The sequence below is a fragment of the Saccopteryx bilineata genome, chromosome 3 (genome assembly GCF_036850765.1).
Source record: "Saccopteryx bilineata isolate mSacBil1 chromosome 3, mSacBil1_pri_phased_curated, whole genome shotgun sequence".
NCBI lineage: Eukaryota > Metazoa > Chordata > Mammalia > Chiroptera > Emballonuridae > Saccopteryx > Saccopteryx bilineata.
In genome coordinates this window covers 233,988,738-234,010,782 of record NC_089492.1, presented here as the reverse complement: position 1 = coordinate 234,010,782, position 22,045 = coordinate 233,988,738, and the positions used below count along the sequence as shown (strand labels likewise).

The 22,045-nt window shown below is 40.6% G+C and overlaps 1 protein-coding gene across 1 annotated transcript in view; it reads left to right on the top strand.

Moving 5' to 3' along the window:
- Positions 1–661: 661 nt before the first annotated feature.
- Positions 662–22,045, top strand: part of IL12RB2 (interleukin 12 receptor subunit beta 2) — a 91,794-nt gene continuing 70,410 nt past the window's right edge. The window contains exons 1-4 of the mRNA XM_066264982.1: positions 662–835; positions 13,432–13,543; positions 15,478–15,765; positions 21,810–21,924. Coding sequence (XP_066121079.1) covers positions 13,468–13,543; positions 15,478–15,765; positions 21,810–21,924 — 479 coding nt within the window. The 5' untranslated portion in view covers positions 662–835; positions 13,432–13,467. The remainder of the gene's footprint in view (positions 836–13,431; positions 13,544–15,477; positions 15,766–21,809; positions 21,925–22,045) is intronic.

Genomic DNA, 22,045 nt, shown 5'->3' with positions numbered 1-22,045 from the left:
CATCAACCACCTGGCCATGCCAGTTCTTTTAATTTCTTACTGGTATATTTTTTTAAAAATGGATATCTTATAGTTGATGAATTCCTAGATTCAATGCAATAGTGTCATAAGTAAGGGCACTACTGTCATCCCCACTACGTTTTGTGATTTTCCCTCTTCCCTCAGAATCCCACTTATAATATATAGAACATGGGGCCATTTAGGGTCGGTGCATGCCAGCTATTAAATGTTCACTTCTTTCTTATTTTTTAGATAGCAAACACAAATTAAAGTCTTGATATTTTCTCCCCACCTAGACGTCCCTGCACACAGCCCTTTTGGCGACCAGGGCCCAGGGCGTGGTGAGCGCTGGGCGCCCCGACTGCACAGAACATCACCTCAGGAAAGTTCTCTAATTAGAGTGTCAACGAAGTGCCGCTACTCTGTGGCTGTGAAAACCCACAACATAATTTCGTCGTAGCACGCCAACTCAGCCCTCGCTCAGTCTCAGGAGACGGGCTTTACCCTCGCGTTTTATATAAGGGGAAACGGAGGTGTGAGGAGCATTACGCTGCTCGGGGAGACAGAGGCACTGCCCCCGGCGGCTGAGCCGGTCCCCGGCCCGCTCCGACCGCGGCGTGGAAACCGCAGGCGCTGGTGGCCCGGGTCAGGCAGCTGGAGGCTGCGCCGCGCCCCCTCCGCGCCCCGCCGCACGGAAACGCCCACCCGGGGTCTCCCGTGGCGCCCGAGGCGGACGCGCGGAGCACCTGCGGCAAGCGGCACACGTGCTTCCCAGCGCACCCGGGTCACCGGCCGCTCCGGCCCGCCCAGCCGGCCCATGGGCGTGCGACGCGCGGTGAGCGACCAAGGGCTCCGCTGGGGCGGGACGCGGGGTACGAGCTGAGCTGGGTGTCTCAGTGCTGAAGCTTCAGTGCGTCGCTTCTGTTGGAGTGGGGGCTGGCGGGTGGTGTGAGTGGGGGTCTCTCCCCGGCAAGGTCCTCCTTCTCTGGGCGCTGATGTTCACTCGAGAGTGCAGGGTTGAAGTTTGGCTAGACTTGGGGAGGAGGCGCTGAGACTCAGCCCTGACAGGGGGTGCTTGCCGAGGGGAGGGGAATGGCGTCTAGAAAACGGCAGAGGGCACCCCTCAGGGTCCAGCCTTGGTCTAGGACCACGGGCGCGTTACTCAGGCCTTGAAAATGAACTGTCTATAAGATATTGAGGATCGTATTTAGTCTTGCGGGGGAGGGGGTGCCCCCTTTTCGGCAGCATGTGGCGTCTTTAGACAGACCCAAATCCTGGCCTGGCTAGTTACTAGCAGAATGCTCTGGGGTGAGTGGACTGGCCAATCTGTTTTCTCATCTGTGAAATGCCTCTTTCAGGAGGCTCTTCTCACCTGCTTGAAGGACGGTAAATATAAGCACTGTGAGAGGTTAAATTCTTTCATATTAAGGGTCTAGATATAGGTTTTACAATAGTAGCCCAAAAGCATACAAAAAGACTTCACCCTGGTGTGTCTAAAGAGCAAGGTGAAATTACCTTAGTTTTTATATTAAAACAAAAACAAAACCTCTGGATAATTCTTACAATCCCCTGGGTGTATAGATAAAATCTTTGTTGAGTACCTACTGTGCACTTGACACATCGTTATCCTATTATAACTCTTTAAAAACCCAGTGATGTGGTTATTAGCATTCCCATTTTACAAATGTGGAAACCAATGCAGTTTCACAGAGATCACTATGTTTCTGGCTCCAAACTCTGTGCTCCTTGCCTTTTTGCTCCTCAGGCTTAATAACATTAAAGCCACCTCCACTTGGGCAAACAAACATTAGATTCTCATTTCCCTTTTACAGGGCACGGTACAGGGTCCTATTTCTGTCTCCCACATATAACTGAAGGGACTTTAGTATCTGAGAGCTAACACTCCCCTTCCCGTTTTATTGTGAAATCCTCAACTCATTACTATCACTTTGTTCATGAAAGGCTCTGGAAGAGTTTGCAGCATTCTTTTATCTTTTATTATGGTTTTTATTTTTGAATGTTGATTTTACATAAGATGTTAAATTCCCAAATTTTGAATCCTTTTGTATTGGAATGAGTTCTGTTGTGGAAAACAAATTCTAAAGCACACATGAGATTTTTATGGGAGGAGAATCCTCTAAGTGCAGTAAATGTTGCACATCATTTCTCAGCTGTGGACTTACCTGTATTTCTGTAGCACTGCATCTGCATTGTTCTCTAGCCAGTTATTTGCCATCTTTGTAATTACACTCACAGTGCTACTACTGCTCTCAAATTCTACTTGTGAATTTGTGCAGATTAACCTGTAAAGAAAGCCAACCCCCTCGACCCCCCCCCCCAAAAGAAAAGAAAGCCAAAAACTAATCAAGCCTTGTCCAGTTTCCTTTGCTCTTGAAACTTTGTGGTGCTTTTTGCTAATGGAACAATGCTATACATTGAACATCTATGATGTTCAGCATGCTGTTCAGGTCGCTGTAGTGAATATAAAGAAGTTTAAGACCCAGTCCCTGTCCTCAAGAAGTTGAAACTGTTTAGGGAGACAATAATTATGATAATATAATATAAATAAATTATATTTAGTTGTCATAAATGATAAGTGGTATAAAGTCACTTATAAAGGAGATATGGGATCTAGTTTTAATCAAAATAATTTTTCAGTGGTGAGCAAGAATGGGCAAAGAGGTTATAAAACTAGGCAGTCTTTCTTAATTATGACAATATCCTTGAAAAGTAAGTGATATTATCTTCTTTCTTATTATAATACCAGATGACAACATTTATTGAGCTCTTGGTATATACCAGACACTGTATTAGGAGCTTTTCATTTAACCCCCATATTAATCCTGTGAGGTAGGTGCTATTTTTATTTTCAGGTTACAAATAAGGAAACTCAAGCATGAAAGGTAGTTCTAATTAATCTAATTCTAAACTGACTTTTTTTTTTATTGATCACCTTGTAGATTTCTCCAGCTGTACAATAGAGATACCAAGAGTTACTTTATATAGTAGAACACCAAATATTAACAACTTCATTATTTGCTCTGAATTGTGATCAATTGCTTAGTAAATGCTCATTATAAAGGATTATTAAAATTAGAATCTTCATTTACATTTCTTTTGCAGTGATATGCAGAGGAAACAGGAAACAAAATGTCAGGCAAAGATAATGAGACATGGGATTATTAGTGCAGAGACTTCAGTTGAATTCTTAGTTTATATAAGAAACTTTGAGGAATATTGTAGGATGGTGATCACTAGTCTTAGTCCCCACCCCATTTCCACAGTGTGCCTCCAATTATCTGAAGATAATTGTGAAATTCCTAGAAAACTCTCAAAGCAAAGTAATTGTAATGTGCTTTAATATCTTTAATGTCTCATAGCACTTTATGAAAAGACTCAGGGGTTGATGGTATAAGGGGAAGCAAAAGTCACCGGAATTTCATTAAGATCCAAGGTTAACCCTCTCCAACCCCCATGCCATTGTCCACAATTCGAGATTTCACGAGTGAGGATGTCCTATGAGAGACCTTTCCAATAAACTGAGGAAGAAATGTTAGTGAAAGATATTTAATTCACTCAGTAAATGTTTTTCAAATAAGGAAAAAAGGCTTTGAAATGTGAAGTCACTTGTGATGGTGGCACAGGTGGAAGTGGAGGAAACGAAATGGCACCCAGGTTCTCTGGCTCCAAACACCATGCTCTTTCCATTTCTTCATCCCTCCCAATAGAAGATGGCTTATGTTAGTCGTAGTTCTAGAAGGATGCAGAAGGTGAAAACAGAGAAGGTTGGATTGTTAAAACTTAATTGAACAAGTGCCATGAATATTGTAGGCTTATGGAGCTAATCAAAGAAAGAAAAGACGAAATGTAGCAAATAATAAGTTGATTTGAAAGTACCTTATTTCTTCAAGACTCCATCCATGTTTTATTTCTTCTTTATTTCTTTCCCTCTTCCTTCCTTCCTTCCTTCCTTCCTTCCTTCCTTCCTTCCTTCCTTCATTTCTTCCTTCCTTTCTTCCTTTCTTCCATCCTTCCTTCCTTTCTTTTTTTTTTCTTCCTATTTTGTTGTTCTATTGTGGGTAGGTTTGCTCAATTTATAAGGCAGTTTACAGTACACATGATTCATGGATTAGGCTGGATGTGATTTCCTAATGCATTTTAAACATGACTTGTTTATGCACAACATTTTGGGATACTGTTTGTGTCCAGTGTGATATATCTGAAATGGGAATACAGACAAGTAGAATTAATAGAACATTCTAAAAAAAAATAGAAAAGAAGGGAGAAAAATATAATGGGATTTGTTTAGAAAAATGATAATGAAATCATAAAGAGGGAAAGGAAAAGATATTGTGACTGAAACTTTTCTTTAAAAGTTCCAAAAAGTTCAGAAGTCTCCTGAATTTGGGCAAGAAAAAAAAATTCTGTGCATGGTATAATTAGGACTATAAAGGCTTACCAGTGATGAGAGAATATTCAAGAGAGCTACAGCAGCTGCGTAAGAAAGGAAAACGGGATTGTGTTCAATTTGGCTTGTGTAAAGGGTGTTGACACTATTGGATAGAAAAATTAAAAAGCAGAGAGGATTGATGTGGTGTAACATTTTCCCCCCTTCAAGCCATCTAACATGGTGCAAAGAGGCTGATTTGATTGGAAACTGACAGACCAGCATTTGTCTATGTCAGGGGTCCCCAAACTTTTTACACAGGGGGCCAGTTCACTGTCTCTCAGACCGTTGGAGGGCTGGACTATAAAAAAAACTATGAACAAATTCCTATGCACACTGCACATATCTTATTTTAAAGTAAAAAAACAAAACGGGAACAAATACAATATTTAAAATAAAGAACAAGTAAATTTAAATCAACAAACTGACCAATATTTCAATGGGAACTATGCTCCTCTCACTGACCACCAATGAAAGAGGTACCCTTCCAGAAGTGCGGTGGGGGCCAGATAAATGGCCTCAGGGGGCCGCATGTGGCCCGCGGGCCGTAGTTTGGGGACCCCTGGTCTATGTTATAGCTTGATAGGTTTTCACCAAGTAGTAGACTCAGAAAGGAAAAGGAGATAGTGCTTCAGTCAGGAGACTGGTTTTTTTCATAACATAGATCATGAGAAGTCCTGGAGAAGAAAGTTGGCTCTAATGGCAAAGTTGCAAGTTAGTAACTTGGTGGATTTGATTTTCTTTTTCCATCCTCATAATGGGATGGACCATTAAGGATGGCTGCATGGGGTTTGTTCGTTTCACTCCCTTTTGAGGAGGGTAGTTATCAGAAATGATGATTCAGGCTTCTGAAGATTACCAGCATTAGGCATTATAAATGTTTTTCCAGACAGGTATCATAAATACTGTGTGCAAGGTATGTGGTGCCGTGAACATAGAGATCAACAAACTGTAGCATTGCTATTAAGACTAGTGTTAACATTAGAATTATTTTCAGTATTATGCTGACACTGTTACTAGTGATCGGAAACAGTCTTACATGATAGAAATAATGTTATATTAGAAATCTGGAGACCTACGTTCTAATCTGGATTCTGCTATTAATGTGACCTTTCCTCTAGGCCTCAGTTTATCTCTCTGTAAAATGGGGAAATATTTTGTACCCTGCTTCATTGATCAAATGGCTAATTAACAGCATCCATCTAGAAGACATCAAGCCTTGATGCATGTTCAGAACAATTGCTTGATTGTTCTGCAGTGGCCCTCAGATTTCAGTTGTTGGGAGGGGAAGGGGCAGCATTACATGGTATTTACTAGCAAACCCTTGAGGTTCCTTCTTCCTTTGACTTATTAAATTATCTAATAGCCAGTGTTAAGAATAAAGAATGCCTAACATATGATTTTTTACTTAGTCTAACAAAACATACAATTTCAGTACATTGAAAGTAATAAGTGATTTTAAAAAGAAATGCAAAAATAGGACGCAGAAGGGAAAATGGGAACTAACCTAACTGTAATGTGCTATGTATTCTTATGGTCCATGACATTATCATACTAATCTTCTCAAAACTTTGTCTAAGCAGTCTGACCAGGTGGTGGCGCAGTGGATGGAGCATCAGACTAGGACACAGAGGACCCAGGTTTGAAACCCCGAGGTCGCCGGCTTGAGCACAAGCTCATCTGGTTTGAGCAAAGCTCATGAGCTTGAACCTTGAGCAAAGCTCACCAGCTTGAACCCAAGGTCTCTGGATTGAGCAAGGGGTCACTGGTTCAGCTGTAGCCCCCTGGTCAAGGCACATATGAGAAAGCAATCAAAGAACAACTAAGGTGCCACAGTGAAGAGTTGATGCTTCTCATCTCTCTCCCTTCCTGTCTGTCTGTCCGTATCTGTCCCTCTCTCTGTTTCTCTCTGTCTCTGTCATTTAAAAAAAGAAAGAAAAAAAACAATTTAAAAAAAAAAGGAAAGCTTTGTCTAAGCACCAATTGCATGAATGAGGAAATGGTTCTCCATGGTTAATAGCACAAAGTGGAACTGAGATTCACTAGCCTTACCAGTGGTAAGGGTTTTTCCTAGACTGGTAAAATAAGACTTTGAAGTAGTTGCATATTTTTTTCTTCTTCCTGGAGCAATGAAGAAGAGACTCACTAAGAGGTAATTGTTGCCTCTGCCACCTGCCGGTGGCTCTATTTCTGGCTAGTCCCCACCCCTCTCATTGAGATATTGTTTTCACTATCTGGAAATGGTTACAACTGGAGTGATGAGTCAATGACATAGCACACTCATTGTTTTTCTGATTCAAGATAGAGTTGTAGTTTTAATATGGACCTTCCAGACAGGCTATATGAGGATGTTTACAGATGATAGGTTTCATTTTATTGGAAGATATCTCATTTACTTGAAGGTCTTTGGGGTTCTGAGTTTCTTATAAATGGAGAAGCTGTTTAACCTGGTGTTCTGAGAAAATGAGCAAGTTTGTGTTTGGATCAATATACTGTATAAACTCAAAGTTATCCTCTATTTTACCTATTTCATATATAGGTATGTATGTATATTTCATATATGTGCATATTTCATATATATACATATTTCGTATATGTACATTTAAAAAATTCTAATATCCAATTGAATGTTTTAGTATTGAATATTTTACTATTTGAAGAATGTTACAGTTTTATAAATTGCAAAGCACATTGAAAGATACCCTGGATAGCCTGTTACCTGACTAGGCAGTAGCACAGTGGCTAGAGCGTTGACCTGGGACGCTGAGGACCCAGGTTTGAAACCCCAAGATCACCAGCTTGAGTGTGGGCTCACTAGCTTGGCATCATAGACATGACTCCATGATCGCTGTCTTGAAAACCAAAGGTCACTAGCTTAAAGCCCAAAGGTCACTAGCTTAAAGCCCAAAGGTCACTAGCTTTAGCCCAAGGTTGCTGACTTGAGCAAGGGTCTGGAGCCCCCCGGTCAAGGCACATATGAGAAAGCAATCCATGAACAACTAAAGTATTCAATACCATAACAAAGAAGTTGATGCTTCTCATCTCCTCCCTTCTTGTCTGTCTCTGTCTATATGTCTGTCTCTCTCTCCTTCTGACCTTCACTAAGAAAGAAAGAAAGAAAGAAAGAAAGAAAGAAAGAAAGAAAGAAGAAAAGAAAGAAAGAGAAAGAAAGAAAGAAAGAAAGAAAGAAAGAAAGAAAGAAAGAAAGAAAGAAAAAGAAAGAAAGGGAAAGATAGAAAGAAGAAAGAAGAAACCCTTTAGACACCCTTTGCAATTAGGGAGCAGAAACCTATTTAATCCCTATGGATCTGTGTATTCAGTTATCTTCTAGTTCAAGTCATAATTTCCTTTATGGAGAATATTACAAATTTTAATGATGCAACTAAGGTAACTACAGTAAACAAAACTTATTAATTACATGAGCCACATTGTAGCAGAATAGCATTTAATTTAGCTTTCATTTCATTAAGCTAAACTGGAGGTAAATTAGATGAACACAGAAAAACCATTTAAGCTTCACTCAGTTCAGCACATGCCTACTATGTGCCTGTAATTGTGGCCTCTGCCAAAGAAGAGCAGGCAAGCAAATGGAGGAGACAGGAAGATACAGAAATAAATTAGTTCTACTTATGGTAGATGCTAGGATAGGAGAATGCAAGAGGCTATGAAGATACTAATAGGAGGCTTCAGTCTGACCTGAAGCCATAAGTAAGGCTTCCTAAAATCTAGCAACTTTTCTCTCTCTCTCTCTCTCTCTCTCTCTCTCTTAGAAAGTATTTTATCCCTGGCCAGATACCTCAGGTGGTTAGAGCATCATTCCAAAGCACAGAGGTTCCTAGTTAGATCCCTGCTCAGGGCACACACAGTAACAGATCTATGTTCTTGTCTGTTTCTCCTTTTTTTTTAAAGTATTTCATTTATTTGTTTTTCTATTGATTTTGAGAAGGAGAGAGGGAGGAGAGAGGTAAGAAACATCAACTCGTAGTTGCTTCACTTTAGTTGTTCATTGATTGCTTTTCATATGTGCCTTGACAAGGTGAGGAGGCCTCAAGCCAAGCCAGTGACCCCTTGCTCAAGCCAGTGACCTTGGGCTTCAAGCCAGTGACCTTTGGGCTCACACCAGCGACTTGGTATCATGTCAGTGATCCTGTGCTCAAGCTGGTGACCTTGGGATTTAGAGCCGGGGACCTCAGCGTCTCAGGTTGACACTCTCTCCACTGTGCTACCGCCAGTCAGGCCTGACAACGTTTTCCATCTCTACTGCTATAACTGTGGTCCACATCTCCATTGTTTCCTACCTGGGTCTCTGAGGTTGTTTTCTTACTGGTCTGCTTGCTTCCTCTCTGGTCTCTATACAAGGGACCAAGACTACTTATTTTGTTAGTTTCTTTTTTGGTTGTACGAATATATTTAATTCATACCTTAAACACCTGCAGTTAAAATCTAGTGGAATAGATCAATAAAACCTCTAATGAAACACCAGTTATTTTCCTTAGTTTTGAGGGTAAAATCCAGGCTCCCATCCACGGCAAACAAGCCGGTGGTGGATCTGGCTCCTGCCTTCTCCAGTTTCATTTCATACCAGTCTCTCCACGGGCACTTTCCCTACCACCCTGACCTTACTTCTGAGCCTCCTTCACAGCAAGCTTGCTCCTCTGCTTCTGGAAACTCACCGTTTTCTCTATCAGGAAAGTTCTTCCTGAGTCTTCCCTTGGCTTGCACCAATCTCAGCTCAAACTTGACTCCTAGAAATTCTTCACTTACCTGCTTCTCTGGTCTCCCAGGCTCTCTCCCTTTAGCCTCATCTTCTTTCTTCTATCATTATCTGAATCTGTTATTTATTTCTTTGTCTTCTGTCTCCCTACTCCAGAATGTTGCTTCCGTAAGAGCCAAACCCCTCTCTGTCTTCTCCACTCTTTCCCAGATTCTTGACACATAAAGATTGCTTTATACATATTTATTGAATGAATGACTGAATAAAAGGTGTCTGAGCGGAGTTGGGATGGATGAGTAAGACTCAGACAGAACAGTGAAAGGTAAAAGAATAGCATGAACAAAGACAAAGAAGCATGAATTGGCATGAGATGTGCAGGGGAACTATAAGCAGCTCAGCGTTGCTAGACAGGTGAACGTCACCAGAGAGTCGTGGTAGATGTGGCTAGCAGTAAAGACAGAAATGAGCTTTGAGGCCATTGTAAGCCATGCCTGTGGACTTCATGGTTTAGTGAGAGGGACACTGTCAGATTTCTGTTTAGATCAGCAGGAGAATACATTTTATATTATCTGTAAATTGAGATCCATCCCCAGACTGTAGAGGCCACCATATTCCTTGGGCATGGTCCCCTTTCTCTATCTTCAAGACCAGCAGAGGCAGGTTCATGCCACAGCTCTCTGCTTCCCTCATCCACTTTTTTTTTTTTTGTATTTTTCTGAAGCTGGAAATGGGGAGAGACAGTCAGATAGACTCCCGCATGCGCCCGCCGGGATCCACCCGGCACGCCCACCAGGGGGCAACGCTCTGCCCACCAGGGGGCGATGCTCTGCCCCTCCAGGGCGTCTCTCTGTCGTGACCAGAGCCACTCCAGCACCTGGGGCAGAGGCCAAGGAGCCATCCCCAGCGCCCGGGCCATCCTTGCTCCAATGAAGCCTTGGCTGCAGGAAGGGAAGAGAGAGACAGAGAGGAAGGAGAGGGGGAGGGGTGGAGAAGCAGATGGGCACTTCTCCTGTGTGCCCTGGCCGGGAATCGAACTCGGGACTCCTGTACGCCAGGCCGACGCTCTACCACTGAGCCAACCGGCCAGGGCCCTCATCCACTTTTATGGACTCATGTGATTAGTCCATTTGGATAATCGAGGATAATTTCCCCATCTAAAGGCCCTTACTTTTAATTACATCTCCAAAATCCCTTTGTCATATAACATAATATAGTCGTAGGTTCTGGGGATTAGGACATAGACATCTTTCATGGGCCATTATTCTGCCTACCACAGGGATGTTTAGGAGTTTTCTTTTTTTTTTAATTCAGTGAGAAGAGGGAAGGCAGAGACAGACTCCCACATGCACCCTGACTGGAATTCACCCAGCAAGCCTCTACCAGGCAATGCTCTGCCTGGATAGGTTGCAGCTTTGTTGCTCAGCAACTGAGCCATTTTAGCGCCTGAGGCTGAGGCCATGGAGCCAGGTCCCAGGGCAATTGCTCAAAGCATTCAAGCCAGGTTGCGGGCAGGGAAGATGGACGGGGAGAAGCAGATGGTTGCTTCTCCTGTGTGTACTGATTGGGAATTGAACCTGGAATTTCCGCACGCCAGACCAACACACTACCGCTGAGCTAACCAGCCAGGGCTGTTTAGGAGTTTTCTATGTCATATTCCTTCTCTTCTCCCACTTTTCTTTCAATGACCATTTATTGAGTATTCTTCCCTAATGCTAAGTGCTGGCATACAGCAATGAGCAAGACAGTCAATGTTTCTTCTCTGCTGGTGACTTAACTTCTAGCACAAAGATAAATGACAAACAAATAATCAAGTACATAAGGGAGTTACAAATTGTACCATGAAGGCAATAAATAAGGCAGTGAGTAGAACATAGCGGGGCAAGACCACTTTAACAAGGTGGTCAGGGAGGGGCTCTCGGAGGAAGTGACACATGATAAGAGATCTGAAGAATGTAAGTCAGCCACTGAGAACCTGGGAAGAGAATTCTAGCAGAGGAAATGGAAAGTGCAGAGTTCTCTGGGCAGCAAAGGGCATGTCTAATTTAACAAACAGGCTGAAGGCCAGTGTGAAAGGAGCAGGGTGAGCAGGGCAAAATGCAAAGCAAATGATGGTGGCAGGATGAGGGAAGTGAGACGGTGAAATGGCTCAGAGCTCTTGTGTGGTAAGGATTTGGGGTTTATTCTAACAGCAATGGGGACCTGTTTAAGGATTCTAAATAGTGGTAATGTGAAGAGGTAACGTAATCTCCTTTATGTGTTTTAAAGATAGTCAGCCATGTGAAAGTGAGTTGGAAATGGGCAAAGATGAATTAGAGAGACACTTTAAGAGGTTAGTTTAGTCATCTACTGGAGAGATGACAGTTAATGGGATTGGAGTGAGGAGGGTAGAAAAGGAGAGAAGTAAAATGATCTGAGATATATTTTGGAGGTAAAATTGAGAGGACTTAGTTTGGTTGTAGGGGATAAGAAGGAAGGTGGAATCTAGGATTTTGAACTGCTTAAGGGATAAAATGTTATTGATATTTACTGAGATAGAAAAGGCTGGAAAGAACCGGTTTGCAGAAGGTAGACCTAAAATTCGAACTGAGCATGTTAATATTGAATGTCAGATACACGTCCAAAAAGTGATACCAAGGAGACAGGCCTGTGAGACTGGAGCTTGGGGAGAAGTCTGAATTGAAGATATCTATCTGGGAGTCTTTAGCATACAGATGATAGCTAGAGCCAGGTGATCAGATGAGCTCTCCTGGGAGAGAATAGAAACAGAGAAAATAATCATGCTCTGAGTGAGCTGAGATCCTCCAAGAATTAAATGTCGCCTGACGAGGTGGTGGCGCAGTGGATAGAGCATCAGACTGGGATGCGGAGGACCCAGGTTCAAGACCCCAAGGTCGCCATCTTGAATGCGGGCTCATCTGGTTTGAGCAAAGCTCATCAGCTTGGACCCAAGGTCACTGGCTCAAGCAAGGGGTTACTCGGTCTGCTGAAAGCCCACAGTCAAGGCACATATGAGAAAGCAATCAATGAACAACTAAGGTGTCAAAACAAAAAACTGATAATTGATGCTTCTCATCTCTCTCGTTCCTGCCTGTCTGTCCCTCTCTATCCCTCTCGCTGACTCTCTCTCTGTCCCTGTATAAAAAATTTTTTTAAATAAAAATAAATTTTAAAAAAAGAATTAAATGTCAAGAGGAGAAAGAATAGCAGCTGGAAAGACTATTGAAAAGATGCTAATTTAATTTGGGGCTACCCTGAGTGATAACTGGGCTAGAAATAAAGGAGTCAAAGGAGCAAGTGGTATTTCCTTGGAAGCCCACTCTGGCCAGACTGCCGTGTCTAGCACTTAACTTTGTGCCTGGCACATGAGAGGTAGCCATCACTAACTGAGTGAATAAGTGAATTTTTCTGAGGCTTTCCAATACATTCTGGCACATTTCTAGAATGGTAATAAGAAGTCAACATTTGTACTGGCTGGTTCCCAGCGGCCTGACATCAGAGAATTTTCCATCTTGTTTTATGTATTTTTTGGTCCATCTTTAATAGAATTTAGAAAATTTAGTAATGACTAGTAGACTCATTACTTTTATTTCAATTTGGGAACAATGAGAAACCACCAGCTTGCATTTTCTGAACCATTCAAGATGAAAACACTTGGTAAAATAGTAAATAAAAAAAAAAAAACAAGCAAACATACAAGGAAAATTAAATTTCTATAGAAAACTTAAACACGCCTCTTTAGAATCCTTGGAATTTTTTCCTACTGCCAAAGAGATCAATCTTTTACTAAGGTCCAAGGTGATGTGGGAGGGCGTTAGGAGACACTTGTTAATCTTGTTACTTCCAGAAACTGAGGACTAGATCAAAAATTCTCATTGGTCTTGGAATTTCACACAACTGTGTTTGACTATACTGATATACTGATACAGCCTGTCTGGAAAAAAAAAAAAATAGGACTGAGGCTTAGAAAACTGAGTAACTTTGCCAGTAGTCTCAGAGTATTTAAACCCAGTTCTAAAGGACTCCAAAAGCTATCTCTCTTCTCTCACCCTTTGCTTGCCCCAAGAAGCTTAAGTGACATGGAAGTTAGAGATGGCTAAGATTGTCAATTTACTAATTTTAAAGATACAATTCATTATTTATTTAAAAGTAAAAAACAAAATCTTAACAATATGAAGAGAAATAAAGGGGCATTGTAAACCCTTCTGAATGATGGTGGTTCTGGTATTTTCTGAATGTGTTTAACATGAATGAATCTGTCTTCTTTTACAAGGAAAAATATAGAGGTGAATTCCAGAAGTAACAGTTCATGGCACATATGGTTAGAGCATGCTGTTTGGCACTTATTTTTGTCCTCATGTCGCTGTTGGTTAAAGCAAAAATAGGTAAGCTATTTCTATAATCTAGTCTGTGGAAGGATTTGTGGTTTCCAACCTCAGTTACAGATGAAATATGCATTTGTGATAAATGTTCTGGTCGTTGGTCTACTGTAGTCAGTCTTTTGTCATGTAAGTGGATAAGTCTGGTTTTATGTATGGAACTAATATGTATTTTATTTAATTTATACTAATGATTAAAATAAAAGTTCAATGATATATTTCCTCTTAAGAAAATGGCTAGATAGCCAAACTCAGCATCATGAATGAATGTTTTACATTATAATGTATTTTAACAAAGGGTATTCATGGGTTAATTCAGCAATTTTTTTTTTAATTTTTCCAAGTGAGAGGAGGGGAGATAGTGAGACAGACCCCCACGTGCACCCTGACTGGGATCCACTCAGCAACCCTGGTCTGAAGCAGTGCTCTGCCCATCTAGGACCATGCTTGCAACGGAGCTATTTTTAGCACCTCAGGCATGGAGCCATCCTCAGTGCCCGGGACAATGTGCTTGAACCAGTCGAGCCATGGCTGCGGGGGACGGGGGTGGGGGGGGGGGAAGCAGATTGTCATTTCTCCTGTGAGCCTTGACCAGGAATCAAACCTGGGACATCCACATGCCGGGCTGATGCTCTACCACTGAACCAACTGACCAGGGCAGCAATTTTTCCAAAAAAATGGCTCATGTTTCCTTTGCTTTTTCTATTGGGAGCTTATTTTTTACTTTCTGAGCCATTAGGATCAAAGAAGATCTAACAAGCAGAAAACAAACATAAGTAAGATAAGAAAAAGAGACTTAGTTTTCTTTCTGAAAATAAAAATGAGAACTTTTTATTTTAAATGAGTTTTTCAGTACTTTATTTGATTTAAATAACATTTTTAAAAAATCAATTCCTACTTATGGTAGGTGATCCAAGCAATCTTATAATCACCCAAAAAAAGACTTTCAGGGAAGGTTTTATATCACATTTAAAATTCATGGTGAATCTTAAGGTTCTTTCATTGGCAGTTACTACATACCACCAAAACCTGTTAATTCTGAATAATTGTTATGTTTATTTATACAAAAATGTTAGCAGTAAGAATGACCTCTCTTTTAAATGAGAGTATAGTACGGTAACTGGCATTAGTAAGTAATATGGAGAATTCTTTTAAAAAGAACACATTCATGTAATTTCACATTAGCTGTACTGGGTAATGGTTCATCCAGCCCTCGGTCTTATATCTTGAAGGAATATCAGTTTTGGCATGGTGAGACCTAACTTCCATCTTTGTTGCTGACTATAAACACACCAGAGCCCCTGAATGTTTTCTGTTACAAAATAATGTTATAATAATGTCACCTTCATAAATTCAATAAAAAATGTTATAGCTTATACGTACTTTAAACCACTGATCTAGCAAAAAGAGGAAAGTATTCTCAAATTTGCCTCTAACATTTTGTTTGTTTTTTTCTTTATTTTCATCTCTAAAGTTTTTAATAGCCTTTTAAGATGGTCTCTCTTTTTCTTTTTGGTATGAGTAATTGAAGTAAGCATTATAAATCATAAATAGGGATGGAAACAAAGGTCCTTTATTCTGGGAAGTACTTTTTAGTAGTCTGGTGAATAATTTACATATAGAAAGATTGGTTTTTCCTGGAACTGTGTTCTCACATGTTCTTCCAACTCTATTTTCTCATCACTTTCCCAATCAATAGTTCTGGTTATAATATTACTGTTTTGAGAGGAAGGCATGTTTTAATTCAGTCAGACTTTAACATGGCCGCCTTCTGTTCTCAATGTGCATCACCCGTATGGCCAGAGCAACAGAGCTTGTTGATGTTTTCAAGGCTTGATGGGGTTAATTTTACCCTGCTTAAGGGAATTACCCAAACTCTCCATTTTGGAATGGGTTTCTTATATGCCAACTGAGTATATTGCATTTGTGTCTTATGGCAGACGTGTGCAAGAGAGGAGATGTGACTGTGAAGCCTTCCCACGTCGTTTCACTTGGAGCTGCTGTCAATATTTCATGCTCTTTGAAGCCCAAACAAGGCTGCCCTCGACACTGCAGCTGTAAGAGGCTAATCCTGTACGAATTCGGCAGAAGAATCCAGTTGCAGGATGGTCACTCCCTCAGTTCTCAGGTCTCAGGTCTTCCTCTGGGGACAACCCTGTTTGTCTGCAAACTGACCTGTAGCAGCAATGAGGAGATTCAAATATGTGGAGCAGAGGTCTCCGTTGGTGGTGAGCATTCCATTCTGAATTTCTAAAAATTGGTGATCTTTGCATATTTGTCATGTGTAAAGCAAAAACTCCTAATATAGAACACTGTTCTTTCTTCTCCGACTACATGGATATATTTTATCTTGATAGTAACATGAGCACCTCAAGGTGAAAAGTACAGAAATCAATACAATTGGGGTCTCATTTAGTAAGCCTCTATCTATCCCTTTCTCTCTCTCTCCTTCCCCTCCCTCCCCTTTTGGACCATTAACACCACTCACCTGTTGTCCTTGGACTCCAATGGCAGGAAAATGGGTCTCTACAGCTGAGTCTTCATACCTTCTTTTTTTTTTTTATAATTAAGAATCTTTTTTTTTAATTTATTTTTTAATTTTTATTTATTTATTTTTAGAGAGGAGAGAGAGACAGAGAGGGAGAGAGAGGAGAGAGAGAAGGGGGGAGGAGCAGGAAGCATCAACTCCCATATGTGCCTTGACCAGGCAAGCCCAGGGTTTCGAACTGGCGACCTCAGCATTTCCAGGTCGACGCTTTATCCACTGCGCCACCACAGGTCAGGCTTCATACCTTCTTGACTTATGAGAATTTGTTCAAATCTACAGTCTCCTAAAAAGAAGAAAGAGATGTCTCTTTTGACTCTGGAACCCAGGTGGCTGCCCAAGACAGAACTTTCCCCCTCTTTGCCTTAATGCACAAAGAATAGTTCTCCCATCCACAGTCACTCCTAATCGTACCTAGCAGAGGTGAAAACTGTCATTATACTTACTATGTTTTCCTGGGTTTTCTAGAAAACCACCTGGGACAAAACTAACATGCTGACACTCCCTCGGGGAGGAGAACTGTACTGTTCCAGGGAAGCAAGAGTGAAGAGGTAACTCAGGAGAAAAGCAAATACAAAGCAGTTGAGTTCCTGAGCTGGCCGCAGAGTCAACAGGAAATACAGCCAGTTGCCTGGTCACTTGGCTCATCTTCAGAAAGAATACATGGAAATACAATGACAGGGGAAAGAGAGAAAAGTTTAGCCGTCTGCTATTGTTCAGAGTTCACCCACAGGCATCAGCTGCCCCATACTTCTGGCTGCACTGCTGGTCCTTCCAGGCAGCTTCTCAGATGTCAGAGTTGGCATCTGCAGCGTGAGCCACAAAGCACAGGGGGAGCCAGCAGAACACCTGCCTGCAGCTTGCAGTCTTAAAGGCCCAGCCAGGCATGGGCCCCGAGAGATCTCATGGTGCTCTGTGGTTCCCGGGAAGCTCCGGGAGCAGGCGAGAGGCATGATAAGAGTAAGAGGAATTGCTCTGACAGGCTGACCAAAATGTGAGGACAGGGTCCCTGTCACAAAGACAGTGAGACAGGTCAATGAGGAAAGATGGAAACTTCTTCTCTGTGACCTGTGAGGATATGGAGGGTCACCAGAAACAGAGCAGAACACAAGCAATGGCCACGCTAATCACTGGGGGGGGGGGTGTAAACCAGGCCCAGTACTCCTCTTTCAGCTCAGGGTCTCCTGTGCTCACCACTATGGGACATGTGCTCTCAGCTCTCAGAATCTATGGTGTCGTAAGAGCAAAGTGGGCTTTAATTTCAAACCTTATCACTGGCAACATACCCTTAGACAGTTTCAATTCTCTGAGCCTCAGCTTCTCTGTCTGCATTATGACGATACTAACACCTACCTCATAAGATGGTTGCCGTAATTAGATGACACCTTATATGCAAAATGCTTAATAAAAGTAACATAGGTCATGAGTGCAAAGATTGCACGTCCAGTTTTACTCTTTTCTTCACATGTACTGTGTGCAGGGTAGTGAACATACTTCCCTTAAGAGAAGTATAAGCATTGGTTATAAATAAAATGAAAAATTTTCTAAAAAACGCCTATGGTCCTCACCTTCCTTATCCTCAGAACATCTGAATAGTTCACTCAGGCAATTTGCCATTTTATAAAGACTGACATTACATATTTGTGTTAAACATTCCCAGCACTGTGATATCAGTTCCAAGGTGCACAGTGCTGCTGGGGTGTTCTTTTTCAGTAGGCTAACAATAGCCTCAGAAGTCAGTGTTCTTGCAGATGTTTTTAGCCATTCTGTTCTGTGTCCTATCTTTGTTCAGGTAAATCTGGGTGCTGCAGTTTTTTCACTTTTTCCTTTTCCATCCAGAGTATGCAGATGCATTTGTGACCATGTGCAGCATCAGAAGGTCTAGGGAGATGGTAAGGAGTATCTGTCGTGGTGCAGCTCAACTGGGTGGTGCTGCCTGCCAGAATGTTGCTTGTGCAACATGCTCAGGTCGTAACCACATCATGAAATGGCTGCTCTTTCAGCAAGTTTAACACCTTTGAGGTGAAGGACTGACTGGAAGCAATGCCTTTTTTCTGAATATCGCTAGTCATTCCAAGAAAAGACACAATGAATGTTGGTTTCACCCAGTGTAGTAAGCTCAATCCTATCTAGTGACAGTGTATGCAGGCCATTTTCTCTTTTGTGATAAGAGGCAGTCTGTAGTGTCATTGCATGTCCTTCGAGGGCCTGTGTATAATTGGCTGGTTCTTCAGGACTGGGAATGGGCAAACAACCTTTAACCTTTTCTTCCCTGCCCCTTTCTGGGCTTGTACTGCTCTGCTACCAAGTGCTCATCCTGACTGTGTAGTAAATACACAATCAGTGCTTTAGCTTAATCTCATAGGATTGATCCACAAACTATTTACATAGTCAAGGCAATAAATTATTATGAAAGACCATGATTTTTGCTGGATTGTTTTCAATATATGTTTAGCTACTATTGATTATTTCTGAAAGCTATATTTTCTGAGACTTGTTATTACCCATAAGTGCTTTTAAAAAAAATAACAGTCATAATACTCATAATAATTTATGATATTATAAGCTATTTTAATTTTTAGAGGCTTCCTGTCCTTTCTTTGGCATCAGCTATTATACATTTGTATTGAGGAGAATTAGGTCTGGTTTCCCCTGGGACAGTCTCTAGACAGACAATCCAAAACCAAGTCCTGGGCTGAAGTAGACACCTGAATATCATGGTCCAGGCAACTCACATTGAGAAAGATGGTTGTGCGTTAAAGCTGTGGTCTTTAAAAGTCAGAGTCTCTGTAAACTGTTAGGAGTAAAGGTGATGATGAAGACTAACTTTATTGTGTGTAAAAATACCAGGTATTTTATACCTCATTTGATCATCAAAAGACTGTATAAAGAGTTAGGGTAAAGATGGTGGTTTGAACACACTTACTCTCATTCCCCTGAAATAAAGCCAAAACACAAAACAAAGCATGGAAGTAAAGTGTAAGAAATAGACTATATTTAGGGACAAAAAAATTCTGAAAAAACAGTAAAACGCTATCCCTGATAGCCTTAGAGAATTAAGAAAAATTGCATACAGAACAAAAATAAGATGCTAAAAAGAAAATATTTAGAGAATAGAAAATATGCCCCCCCAAATAAGCAGAAATTAAAAACTCAATAAGCGGGTAGATATATAAACTGAGGAAGTTTTCCCTCATACTAGAACAAAGAGACCAAGAATTTTAAAAATATAAGGGACAAAACATAAAATTATGGGACGATCCAACCTATGAAAACTAAGGATTTTTAGGAAGAAAAAAACAGAGGAGAGAATCTTAGAGAAATAAAGTAAGAATGTTTCATAAACTAAAGGACAAAATTTCACAGAATGTATGAACTCCTTGAGAATCTGTAGGAGTGAGAGAAAACAGCCCCTCAGTAAGCATATCTTTGTGAAAATTGAGAATAGTATAGACAAAGAAGATTCTACAATCTCTGAAGAGAAAAAATAGACAATTCCAACTCAAGAATCAAAATGGAGTTGGAATTCTCAACAGCATCCTAGAATGTGGAAGACAACAGAACATGGCCTTGAGAATCCTGAATGAAGGTGCTTTCAACCTAGAATTTTACACTCAGCCAAAGCATCAGTCAAGTTTTAGAGTAGATAAGACATTTTAAGCTATGCTCAAAGTATTTCCTCCCCTGTACAGTTTCCCAGGTAACTACAGGAGAATATACTCCCAACACATGTAATTAAATCAATAAAGAAGAAAGCAATGGATCTAAGAAACATGAACTCCCAACACAGGAATAGGGAGAATTTCCAGGAAATCATGACAGGTCCAGGAGGAGCTCAGTGTACTAATCATTTTTGGTCCTGGTTAACCCTCTAGAGACAAGCTTTGCCTAAGGCTGCTGACCACACAAGGGCTTAGGGAAGATTGATACCAGCTTTAGTCTTTGCTGGATTAGCCCTACTGTCTCATTTCCCCTTTATTATTTACTAACTTTGTAAGTTAAAGCAAACAAAAAATAAACTTTATTATTTAGCTATTAGGTAATTATAATGAAATCTTCTGCAAACACCATCTTGAAATCAGTGTGCTCAGGACTATAAGATACCTATTTGCTCAACATATTAGAATTTTTACTAAGAAGAGTTTCAGAAGGTGTCTCTTTGTGTGTGTACGTGTATGTTAATGGAAGAAAGATTCTCTCAAAGAAAAAAGAGAGAGAGAAGATTGGCAATCCCAGGATGACAGCTGTATACCAGGCATAGAGACCAAGCAGTCACATTAGAAAGTTCACAATGCTCCAAGAAAGGTCTTCAAGCAGATGAAACTGATAGAATTCTCAGTGCCTCTAAATATGTCGAACACTGACTCAGATAATTGGCTTGAGAGTTTGGAACTGTATTAATAATAATAAAAACTAAACAAATGAAACAATTGGAATTAATTAACTCCATGATAAACAAATTTTATATAAAACAAAAAGTTAATATAGTATTTTATGTGCCTCAGTCAGAAATAGTGTATATGAATGTATAGAGTATATAGACATACATATATATATGTCTGTTAAAATGTACACATAAGGAAGAGTCTGTTATTCTAGGAAAATAGTTTATTGTTCTATTAAAACAATTTAATCTATATATTGTTACACCTATTTTATAGATAGAAAAACTGAAGCTCTAAGAAGTTAGCATGGCCTGGGTCACACAGTGAGCAGTTACTGTGCTAAGGACAAAAAGAAAGTATTCTATCAATTATAGCTTTTTTGGGATACAGACAATAACTAGGACTTCAGTGGTATAGTTGTTTTGTCTCGCCCAAAGAAAACATCTATCTACATGTAGGTCTCAGTATGATGATTGTTATGTCTGATAAACTCTTAGCTTTGGGTTCTGTCTTTGACTATAAAGTGGTTTCATTTAAAAAATACACACCTTATGATAGAAGGGACCATGTCTGCCTTGCATACATTTGTTTTTCCACAGCTAGCACTGTCCCTAGCCCATGAACACCAATATCAATCTACATAGATAATTAATTGATAAATGTTCATGAAGTACTCCAAGTAATGCAGCAGAAATTAGATTTATATGGTACAACCCAGAGGGTCAGTGGGTAGAAATGCCTTGGCAGCAAATTTCAGGTCAGTGGAGAAAAAGAGCCCCTAATTTTTAATGTTTTCTAATATTTGAGTGGGCTTTATTCTAGGAAGGTATGCTCGTCATCACCAGGGTGATGAACCTAGCATGGATATTCACCTTCCAGGGAGAATAGTAGGATATGGTGGTGAAAGGCTTGAACTCAAGTCAGCCAGCCACACCTGGTCTGGAGCCCTGCTTCTGCCACTTCGTAGTTTTGTAATCTTTGGCAAGATACTTAACCTCTAAGTCTTAGTTTCCTCTTCAGTAATGTGAGGATAATAATAATTATGTACGTAATGTAGCTGCCGTGATGTCTAATTGAGAAAAACCACACATAAAACACTTAGAGTAGGACTTGGCATATAATAAGTGTTTCATCTGTAGTCAGTACTATTGCTATTGTTATAGAAGAAATTCATGCTGCAGAGGCAAATTTGAACTCGATGGGATTAAAATGACTACCAGTATCTCTGGGTATGGGACTTACAAAGAAAGCATTGTTATCTTGTTCACAAATAATAACAATGTGATTGAAATATCACTTGTGTGGTATTTAAAATATATGATTTTGCTCTTTATTTTTAAAGTTGCTCCAGAACAGCCTCAAAACATATCTTGCACACAGAAGGGAGAACGTGGGACCGTGGCCTGCACCTGGGACAGAGGACGAGACACCCACCTGTATACTGCATACACTTTACAGTGAGCCAGAGACTGTTTTTTGAAGCTTTTTTGTGGGTCTTCTGTAAGATGATGTTTAGAAATATTTAATAGTTTTAGTTTTACCAGGGAGAAGAAGCAATAGACAACTCTAGATAATTAA